Source organism: Danio rerio, chromosome 10 (assembly GCF_049306965.1).
Source record: "Danio rerio strain Tuebingen ecotype United States chromosome 10, GRCz12tu, whole genome shotgun sequence".
Classification (NCBI taxonomy): Eukaryota; Metazoa; Chordata; class Actinopteri; order Cypriniformes; family Danionidae; genus Danio; species Danio rerio.
The window spans coordinates 25122802-25135097 of record NC_133185.1 but is presented as its reverse complement, the minus strand read 5'-3'; the positions used below and the strand labels follow the sequence as shown (position 1 = coordinate 25135097).

Genomic DNA, 12296 nt, shown 5'->3' with positions numbered 1-12296 from the left:
AGAAATAAAGAAAAACTAGATAAAAATCATAGATTAAAATAGAAAACGTGCAGATCCTTTAGTGTCCACAGGGTGGAGGCATGTGCTTAATTTTGTAGAGAATGGAAAATGTTCTTGGTGTAATCATAAATCCTTATACATTAACAAATTTTATTTTATCAAACTTGAGTATATTAAAATACTTGAACACTAAACACTTGAAAACTTTTTATAAGACCAATATGTTTACTTTGGTTTTACGCATAGACAAAAAAATGTGCTATTTATGACATAGTGACCCAGAATAACCCTTAAGGGGACAAACACAGCACATGAGATCTTGAGGCTAAAGTGTAATCAGCTGAACGCATGGCACAGTTTTGAATGTTTATCACTTTCTGCTGCTAGTGGTGCACACTAGTAAACACAAGAGAGGGACACTTTCACCACGAGATACATTTTAAAAGTAAACATTACATTTCAAAACTATAGAAGAACGAGGATGTGGCCTAAATACATTATTTTCTGCTGATTTATCCTTAGAAGAGACATGTGAATTGGGTAAAAAAGTTGCCACAGGTGCCCAAATTTAAAGACTGTAAGGTAATAAAATGTACCTGTAAGGTAATAAAACAACTCCAGTACATGTTTCTAAAATGTTATTTTCTATTTTCTTATTACATCATGATTTAAAAAATACTGTGATACTTTGAACAGTCAGGAAAATAAGTAAATAAATATATTCACTGTAAAAAATCTGTCAATTAAAAGTTTCCGTATTTTGGGATTTACAAGTGTTTCCCATTTGCAGTATTTACTGTTATGAGTTGTATTATGGGACCTTGATCTCTGCTCTGTCATGTTTTGATGTTGAAAATTCAACTCTATAGTTTAACAAAGTGACTTTTATTGACATAAATAAAAAGTATAATGTATAAGAAATAATATACAGAAAATTAAGTCTATAAAATAACAGAAAATGTGCTGACCGTTTATTACAAGGTTTTTGTAATGTAATATACAACACTAACCCAGACATTTTCACTCTAAGCTATAGAAAATGTAAATAAAAGTGTTTTTTTTTTTTTTTCAAACTTTTCAGGTTTAAATGTTGTTGGAAAAAAGAATAAAGTCCCATAATAAAATTAAAAAGCATAAATAAACTGGGAAAAAATTATATGAATGAATAAATACATGAATCACAAAATACAGAACTATAGATATTATATACACACATATATACACTACCGGTCAAAAGTTTGGGGTCATTTTTTTTTTTTTTTTTTTTTTAAGAAAATTATTCTGTTAATCAAGGCAGCATTTATAAAATGTAAAAATTATTAAATTGGTTAATTTTTATAAAATTTTTAAATAACTGCTTTCTTATGAGGTTTCTAATAAAAATATTCATTATTGCTTTTATTACTATGATTATTATTATTAATTAATAATAATTAATATTAAAGTGAATTTGTGAAGGATCATGTGACTGTAAACGGGAGTAATGAAGCTAAAAAATCATCTTTATGATTTAATTTAATAATTTATTTTAATGATTTTAAGCTAGTTTTGAACAGTTATTTTATAATAATTCACAATTTTACAATTTGTACTGTATTTATGATTAAATAAATGCAGCTTTGGTATAAGCTTATTTTGAAACATTTAAACATTCTACTGAACCCAAACTTTTTACCAGAACTATGTGTTTGTGTGTGTGTGTGTGTATGTACATACACACACACACACACACAGACAGACAGACAGACAGACAGACAGACAGACAGACAGACACACACACACACACACACACACACACACACACACACACACACACACACACACACACACACACACACACACACACACACACACACACACACACACACACACACACGCACGCACGCACGCACACACACACACACACAAACAGACACAGACACAATGATTTTAGTAGAATAAAATGTTAAGGTAGAATAAAAGTAAAGCGAAAAACAAAATCTCCACAAAATCTCAACATTTATAAGTGAATAAAATTATAATTTGGGGATCAGTGTCTTGCTATAAAAGCAGAAGTTAGTCACTGGAGACCATGAATAATAGTTCCACAAAGGTCTGTCTTTAGTATATTTTTCCATATAGTATTTAATGAAAACCCAACTTCTACACTGTGTCCCACATTATGAGGAGGAATCTTCCAATGGTCTTTTTTAACATTCAGTGAAAGGGTTTATAATTCTGCTATATTAACTTAGTATTCTTTTTCTTTTAATCCACATTTTATATTTAATGTTCATTCTTCAATAATAGCGTTGATTGTGTCAGTCTGTTGTAAATGTGATTACCATGAGTGTGATTCTTCATAAAGCTGGTCATTGTCCAGCGTGAGTCATAATGACACGTAGTGCTGCCCACAGATCAGTATAGGACACTCCTAGCTGAACTTTATGTTCCTCACGCTCATCAATCCACAACTGGTTGAATCTGGAATTCATTAGATTGCTACAAAATGCAATAATAAAACTGGAAAAAAGGAACCAGCAAGGCAATACAAAATGTAATTGAATTGTTTGTTTTAAACTTATTGCACTATAATAGTATTTTTGCTTTCATAAAATGGTTGTTCCATAAACTTAGCAAGGTTTCACAATATAAAACAAGCAAATGAAACTGTTTCTGTACTGAGAGCAGAAGTGTTGTCAAGCAGCCACAGGTGTATTTTTGTATAGGCTAGTAGTTTACAACAGTTCGAACACGGCTCAACCAATATAAATCAAGGATTAGTACAGTAAATGGAATCTGTTTTCTAAATAGGACACATGCTCATAGTGATACTATGATTTTTTAAAGTCTGTTTTCAGTTTTCGTTAATGTGCTTTGAAGGCCACCTATTATGAAAATCAACTTTTTGAAGCTGTTTGAACAGAACTGTGTGTAGATAGTGTGTCCACAGCCATATTGGGGTGATATAGTGACAATAAGCCTCTTTTTTAATTTCCTGACACTAAAATATGATCCAAATCCCTCCTATTTTGGGGCTCACTGCAACGTGAAGTAGGAGTGCGTTTCTCTGCCCACCGATTTGATTGACAGCCGCATATTAACATATCTCTGTATTAACGCGTGTAATCATATGCACAAGACAGGACGTGCTCAAAGCAACTATTAAAAGATCTAAAACAGTAAAACAGTACATGTTTGTAATGAATTACAGCGATTTTACCATCTTTATCACCACAGCAGCATGTCAGTAAAATTATAAAAGAAGCAGCTTCAATCCTGAACCCTTTGTGGAGGTTAAATCAGGTTTATTTTGTACATAATGGATATCTAAACAGCAGTGGATATTAATGTGTATCCTGTCACATTTGCCATGCAAAAAAACATGTGTGCTGTGTGTGTGTGTGTGTGTGCTTGAACATTGTGTGTGACTCATCATTGCAGAAGGGCTTGAATTAACTCCATAACAAATACATCAAATAATCATTGGGAAAGTAAGTTCTTACTGTAGTATTTCTCACAAACATTATGGAGATCTGTTTCCTTCATGTTTGTCACTGTGCTGTTTATCTGACGCAGCGGAGCCGGAGATTGAGGTTACATTGTGTTCAGAGCAGAAAATCCCAATATTCTGAAAGGTATAATAAATAATCTGATGGGTGTTTTAAGCTGAAACTTTACAGACATATTCTGGGACCACAAAAGACTTCTTTTTAAATTATGAAAAAGAGGTAAAATAGATGTCTTTTAAAGTCCTTTATTGTGATTGGTCCAACAGTATTTTGAGTGATACTAAATGTGTAAACAGTTGGATTTAATTTAGAGCAATGTGTTTGATCCTTCGTGATAGTAATAATAGTACATCTAAAAACTTCAGCGAGTCAGTCAACAATAGTTCTTAAATACAGTTATGCTAAAGTAACTTTGTTTTAGTGTCAAAAAGCACAATGAAATCTAAAAATAGATTAAAACATAAGACTTGAATAACCTGTCTTATGTGTATAGTTAAGGTATCTTAAAATATATGTTAGCGATGCATAGGTTTTTTTAAAGCTCTTATGTCCAGTCTTGTGTTTGTATTTATGATTAATTTTTGTAGCATCGTTGCCCTGCGAGACACAACACTTCGATCCTCTGAAAGTCCACACATGTAACGGAATGACAATAAAGCTTGACTTGACTTGCCTAAAAATTTCATTTCGATGAAAAGAGTTTGTCTAAAATAATAAAGAAATATTATACCCACCCTTCACTTGTAGTTTCTTTCTCCTGATAATTTTGCAAGATATTTTGAGAAAAGTTGGGAACTGGTAGCTACTGACCTCCATAGCATTTTTACATTTACAAACATTTACTCTGGAAGTCAGTGGCTATATACCAGTTAAAACATTTAACAATTGTGTCTTTTATGTTTAGCAGAAATTCTAGCTAAAAGATTTTGAACCACATGAGAAAAAGTAAAATGTGAGTGGATTTAAATTTTTGCGTGAACTATCCATTTAAGAGCATGAAAACTGGATTAAACCAGAAGAACAGTAATTGACTGCCACTGAAGAATTACAGCAACGGTCAACTGTATCCATCAGAAAACACCCTTATCTCAGTGAGCAGACACAGTTTGTTCCATGACATCTGCTGATGGACTCCGGCTAATTTAACAAGAAAGACTGGCTGAAAAGATTTCCAGCATCAATATGTTTACTCACCATAAAACATTACAAGCTATCAGTTCTACAAGACTATTGTTAATTTTTAACCTGGATCTAAGTCTTTGGTATTTTAGAGTCAATATATAAATATTTTAAATCTAAAAGTTAAAACAGAAGACACTTGTATTTTAACATCTATTTATGTCTGAAAGGGGTGGAAACATTAGCAAAATTTCATCTACATTTGTGCTATTTAAGAGACTTGAATACCATTTGGAAAAGTTTCACTTGGAGGCAACATTCGCATGCATGGATTCCTATTGAATTGACGTATTCGTTGAGCAATGCACTTTAAATTTGCATTTTCAGCCATCATAAGTAATTTAAATAGTTTAAAACATGTTGTTCTAATGTGTCAAATAAAAATATTCAGAAAAAATTCCTAAGCATTTTTCATTAGGATATATCCATATTTCGCATGCTGTAAATATATTTTGTGAAATAATTTTCTTTCATCACTAGTAGTTGATAACAAGTTAACAATTAATTATGCACAATTTATTTGTTAACACACTGCTTGTTAAAACCACAACTACATTATTTAAAATTTGTACCTGACTAAGAAAAAAAAAACTAACATACTAATATGTAAAATATAACCGTTTACTATTAATATTTTACCAGATGCATCAATAGGCTATATTTGCATTGATTAATTAAATCAGGGAACTAAATGGCTACTGTAGATTTGCAAGCCTATTTAAAACTTTATATTTGGAAATGCAACAATGATTTTAAGAGATAGAGAGTGAAACACATTTACACAGAAATGAATCGTATAAAAACAGTTTTATTCAAAATATGTTTTCTCTCATCAAGTAAAATGTTTAACAACGCAATGCAGACACTGTGGATGACACACACTGAACATCTTTACATTTCAGCGGCGACATCAGTCCGTATTTCAAATGCATTTCTTTATCTTCATGATGTCAAGAAAGCATCAGGACTCAAGTCTGCAAGCTCAAGCACTGGTCCAGTTCAGTGTTCACAGCACACCAACATGACCATCAACAGTTCATCACGAAGCCTCGAGGAACATCAGTCTCCAGCATAAGTAGCGTGTGCCAATGCTTCACGTTTTTTTCCCTTAGCGTGTGCAAACAACTGCACAGCATCCAACTTTCCTCATCGAAACTTCAGCGACTGGCGGGTCAGTCCCGTAATCAGCATGAATTTGTCCTTCTTGTCCTGCTGAAGAGCCATGAGCGCTTTGGAGATCTCCTCAGGGTCCTGGTACAGTGTGAGGATGCTCCTGGCTCTCTCCACCGCCTTCAGGTCTCCCGCTTTCTCGAAAAGCTTCACCAGCACCTCCTGGTTGACGTTCTCGAAAATGTTTGGCGACGCTTTCTTGCGGTGCGCCGTGTCGAATTTGATGCCGCTCACGGCGGGACCGACACGACGCGAGTCTGAAGACACGTAGAAAGACATGGCGTTAGAAAACAGAGAAGTCGTTTCGAGATGTCTTGTGTCTGATAGTAGAGGCTGAGCTCTTACTGAACCAGCATGGGTGATAGCAGCCGGTTTTATAGAGGACTGACTGACTGAGGAAGAGAATTCCCTTCAGATGTGACGTCACAGGAACGGTTAGTAAACGCCCAGGGTGAACCGCTGAGGGAAACTGTTCTGACGCAAGCATGAACTTAGCCAAGATTTCATTAATATATAACTACTAGCTTACTATACCTCAGGTAAACTTCGTCTAGTAAATTTCTTTATGACAGTGATTGTTGTAGTCTAAGCATTGGGATGTATTAAAGACAGTGGCATCATTTAGTTAGCCACAATTAACCATGAGTTTTTAGGCTAGCTTTATAGGCTAGTTTAGGCGTGGTGGTTTATTTATATTCAGTTTTACTACACCTACCAAGGTTAAAGTATGATGATGTAACAAAAAACATGGTTAATAGACAGAAAAATGCTCGGTTTCACATGCTCGGATTTGTGTTAAGACAATATGAAGCAAAACTAAATTATTATTTTTAACAAATGTAAAGAGATTGAACAAAAACAATTAGGACAACAATTAACAATTAAGTTGTGTTGTTTGAACAAACAGCAAATGTAATTTTTGAGTGTAGGCAACATGGTTTAATAACCAACCAGGTTATGAAGAACCTTAAACACTCATGGAACACCAACAATTCTGGGTTGTATTAAACCAATAATGGGTCAAATATGGTCAAAAACAACATTGGGGTATTTTTTAGATTCAATTGAAATAACTTTTACTATTTGACCCAGCATTCTAGTAATACAACCCAGCATATTTCAGAGTGAATCTGTTCATTCCAGAAAAACTTCTTTTATGGCAACACCATCAAACCCCCCTTTGGTTATTCCTGCCACTGTTACTGAGTTCTCTTGCTTTACAGAAGCATTTCAAATCAGTTTCTCCAGTGTATTTTGTCATACTTTCTGTTTTATTGATGATGAGGGAGGACACAGAGGGTGAGACCACTAGCTTGCTTAGTTCAGATGATTTCATCCGTACAAGTTTAATGTTTAAATGTTTTATGTCACCTGGGAAGCACCTGCATGACGCTCACCTTAAACTTTTTGGAAATGACCAGAATTATTTACAATGTCAGCAGAAAACTTTAAATATTTTAGCACTTTCCTTCCTCCTCGAGGACATTACGTAGTAAACGGCCCGTTCTATTGGCAGAACGTTATTTCTCGGCGGCAATGAATGTGGGAAGGAAGAACACCATGCATCTATCATTTTATGAGATCATGTTCTGATAAAAGCACTGATTGTTCCTTCTGCATCGCATTTTTTTTTGTCACATGCATTATAGTGCATGTGCCATGAAAGCCTACCTGAAAATGACTTTTTCTTAAGCAGAAAAAAAAAACATCTATTAATCTGTTTTTTAATATACTTTTTTAAATGTAATTTGTTTGTGACAATTTACTTATGATAGATATATGAGAGATATGGCTTTTTCATTAGTTTGTTAAAATACAATTATCCTGTTTCAACTTTATTTTTAAAAAAGTTAAACATGAATTGTCTTGAAGTTTTTAATCAGTCAAATGCAAATTTCATTAAATGAATCACAGACTAATTTACAGTATTTTTAATTATTGCACTAAAAAGTTTTAGAATCAATTACATAAGGGCAATTATAAATAAAACCATTGTAAGCTGAGAAAATATTATTTGCTTTTCCTTCAATGCTAACGAAGGCCTACTAGGACATTCCAAGCACAGGATTGATCCTCCTTACATGGCAGAGTTCCTCACATCTCCAATCCATCCCTGCCATTTACTTAAAGAAACCATGTGCCTATCACCATATACAATTCATCTGCTCATGATCTTCTTTCATAGCTTTATCATGTTTGGTGTCATTTGACCGTTTAGGACTTCAGCGCTGTAGTGTTGAAATCAGCAGAGACATTGATGCATTTCAATATACAATCTATTTACTAATGTTGAGTCATGGCCTGGCAATGCAGTGGCGCAGTAGGTAGTGCTGTCGCCTCACAGCAAGAAGGTCGCTGGGTCGCACCTTGGCTCAGTTGGCGTTTCTGTGTGGAGTTTGCATGTTCTCTCTGCCTTCGTGTGGGTTTTCTCTGGGTGCTCCGGTTTCCCCTACTGTCTAAAGACATGCGGTACAGGTGAATTTGGTAGGCTAAATTGTCAGTAGTGTGTGTCTGTGTGTGTGTGTGTGGATAATTCCCAGAAATGGGTTGTGGCTGGAAGGGCATCTGCTATGTTAAAACGTGCTGGATAAGTTGGCGGTTCATTTCACTGCCTTTGTTCCACAGCATGTTACAATGTACAGTATGTTAGTTTGTTTCATTGTACTGTCTGAACATACAACTTTACAGAAATCAAGTCGTGCTGTGATAAGTTAAAACAACACATTTAAAAATTTTTTTTTAAGTATTTTTGGGATGACTTATTTGTTTTGTTTAACCTACTTACATTTTAAGAAACGTTAAGTTAACCTAATCGATTTGTGTTGAGACAATGAAGGAATGATGGAACTATTTTCCCCTCTCAAATCGAAACTTTGTTTACGGTTTAAAAGTAGTCTTCAAATTCATAGCGCTACACTTTTTCCACATTTTTTATGTTACAGCCTTATTCCAAAATGGATTTATTTATTTATTTCCTCCAAATTATACACACAATAGCCCATAATGACAATGTGAAAAAAAAAATTGTTGCAAATTTATTAAAAAAAAAAAAACCTGAAAAATCACATGTACATAAGTGTTCACAGCCTTTGGCTGAAGCTCTAAATTGAGCTCAGGTACTGTACATTCTGTTTCCACTGATCATGCACTGATCAGATGTTTTAGCAGCTTAATTGGAGTTCATCTGTGGTAAATTCAGTTGCTTGTGGTTTGAAAAGGTATACACCTGTCTATATAATGTCCCAGGATTGACAGTGCATGTCAAAGCACAAACCAAGGCATTAGTCAGGAAGGTGATCTGAGATTAATCTAGATTATATATATATATATATATATATATATATATATATATATATATATATATATATATATATATATATATATATATATATATAGTATAAATAAAGAACAAAAAATATTCTTGATAGGCTTCTCATTTTTTATTTGCATATTAACAACAAAGTGACTTATAGTTCAGGATTATTCTGGATATATGTAGTTACTGCTGGATAAAATTAGCCTATTCCTTCTAAAAAGCACTTAAAAGACAGATTGTACTTTTGCCAGTAAATGTAATCAATGTCCGTAATCAGTGCTTATATTTAGTTCCCAAAAGCCATCCCAGTCTGTTCTCTACGACGATGAGAACAGGAAGAGTTGATTATAAATAAAGATACCAATGACAAATGTGTGCTCTTATGCTGATGCGCAACATTTCTGAAGAATTACATCTATTTTTGATATAGTGAAGCGATGGTCAAGGGGGAACAGCTGGTGGGAACATTGCCTGGAAGACCCAGTTTTTTTTTAAAGAGCTTACTTTGTGGGTTCCAAGTGACTCTAGTGTAACATCTAGCACTGGAATGCTTTGAGAACTTCAATAGTTTTATATCGAAAGGCATTAAACAGACCATACTGCTCCTTCAAATGGAAGGAAGGGAGACGCCACATTGACTTCCCATTTGCGCATACAGTACTGACTGTATTGGTAATTATGACTTGGTTGTTCACTGCTTGGAGTCTAATGTGGCCGACAGCCATCAACATTAGGGCAGTGTTATGGAGTCATGACAACAGTAACCAACAGTGACTCTTCTGTCCTGACCAAATGTCTATTTCCTTTACATGCACTATACAAAACATTTTTCCATGTCCACGCAACACTACTAGCTCCTCTGTAATTTCATGCCAATTACTTTTTTTATGATTTAAGAATTTTTTTTTCTACAACTTTTAGATGTTATTCAAATCTATAGCTTAGACCTTTAACCACACTTTTTATACTATTCTGTCTTTTTAAAAATGCTCTGTGTAATGTGTTAGATCAACTGGGACTAGTTGTCTGATTTGCCAGTCGAGTCTTTACTGCAGCTGACATCAGATCTACTTTTATCTGGGGTTTAATTCTTTCATACAATTTGTTGCTCTGTATTTAAAGATGAATATTATTTAATAAACCTTTTTTATTTTATATTTTTAGGACAGTTTTTTTGCATGCAGCTCCAGTGATATTACAGTGATGCTTTTGCTAATTCACATAAACCCTTAGAAGAATCTACACCAGTGTTCAATACTGTAGGTGAGTTCTCACTGAATATTTTAGCGTTAAGCCATGTTATGTTATTACACCATATATACTAGCACTATTAAAACTTTAAATAAATGAAGTGTGAAATGTAGCTTCATATAGGCCATAGTAGATGTCAAAAGGTTTCTGTTACAGCAGGAGTCTTAAATCATATTTTTGAAACAATGAAATTAAGCATTCAAGTTGACTGACGTTTTGTTTTGTGTTTTTATTTTCACTGTTTTCTTGTATTTTGTTTTGTCTTTCATTTACATTTTCGTTGTGTTGTTTTGTTTTGTCTTTTGTTTTCTTTTTCATTTAGTTTTGCCTTTCATTTTCATTCTGTTGTTTTGTTTTGATTTTTGTTTTGTCTTTTGTTTTCATTCTGTTGTGTTTTGATTTTCGTTGTGTTGTGTTTTGTTTTGTCTTTCGTTTTCATTTTTGTTGTTTTCTTTTGTTTTGTCTTTCTTTTTCGTTTTGTTGTTTTCTTGTGTTTTTTGTTTTGTCTTTTATTAAAAAAATTTTTGTTGTGTTTGTTTTTTGTTTTTTTCATTTTCAATTCGTTTTTTGTTTTGGTTTTGTTTATTGTTGTTTAGTGTTTTTTTAACATTTTTAATATTTTACTTTTAGTATACTGTATGACTGTGCTACGTCTGACAGATCACACTACTGTCTTTTCTTTTTCATTCTTTTATAACCCGTTTAAACACATTTTAACTATCAACAATTTTAACAATCGTTTTTAATTCTTTTAATAAAAATGTATTTTCTTGTTTCTTTTATTCTTGCTTATGTAAAGCATTTTAAGTGAAATTTATTCATAAACTAATTTCGAGAGGATCACGTGATTATGAATGAACACAGCTGGTCTGCATTAGCATGTATAATCCACCAATCAGGCCATTCCTAACCCCCTACAAAGAGCCAGGGTTTTTCACTACAGTCATCTTCGATTTGAAGAATCTCCCCTTTCCACCCCTACCTCTTTACCTTTCCCTCCATAGGGCGGCACGGTGGCCCAGTGGTTAGTCCTTTAACAGGCCGGCGGTCGTTTGTGCGTAGTTTGCGAGTTATTCCCGTGCTCACGTGGGTTTTCCCGGGGTCCTCCGCTTACCTCCCACATTCCAAAAACATGCACAAATGAATTGATCAATCTAAATTTAGCACTACAGTCAATCTCTCATTCTGCAGCATATCTCTTCATAGCATTCATTTTAGTCATTAACTCTTATCAACGGGGGAGTTGTCGAGATCTACCTGAGCTCAAGGCTCCCCTCTCGCCCTGCAAACGGAAGGGAGCTCAGGGCTCTCTCCTGGGACAGCATGCCAAACTTGCTTATAATCAATCATCATCTAAGTGTGAACTCTTGAAATTACCATTGTGTATGAAATGTGCTATATAAATAAACTTGCCTTGCCTTTAGTCATTTTCTTGAAACATTAAAGATTGAAAATCTGAGTGTGGCCATAAACATTCATCATCAGACATGTATAATAAAATATTCTTCATTTTCACTTGGCCTGTGGGTTTATTAACACTATTGTATTTTTAAATCAACATAAAAGGTAATCTAATACTAAATACATTATTTTCCTTATTAAAAATTCATTGCTCACTTTCTAATACTAAAAGTCTCATATCTATTCATTCTACAAATCCATTCCCTATGATTAGTTTCATTTCTGGAACTGATACTTTGATGCTTTTAAATTCAATCATAAAGAAAAATAAACCAAGAAGCTGCTGTGTTGACTGTCCTCTTCTTTTTTCCATCACTACACTGCTGAACAGTTTCACTCTAGAGTTTTATGAGCATTTAACCACTGTTGCATGGTCTGAATGAAAATGAGCTAAATGGACACACAGCTAAATTTGAGGACAGCACTCT

General features: G+C 33.9%; 1 protein-coding gene across 1 annotated transcript; it reads right to left on the bottom strand.

Moving 5' to 3' along the window:
• Positions 1-5457: 5457 nt before the first annotated feature.
• On the bottom strand, positions 5458-6249 carry tcimb (transcriptional and immune response regulator b). The gene is given in 1 exon segment (NM_001386670.1): positions 5458-6249. A coding segment is annotated over 1 exon segment (303 nt). The 5' UTR covers positions 6120-6249; the 3' UTR covers positions 5458-5816.
• Between the last annotated feature and the right edge of the window lie 6047 nt (positions 6250-12296).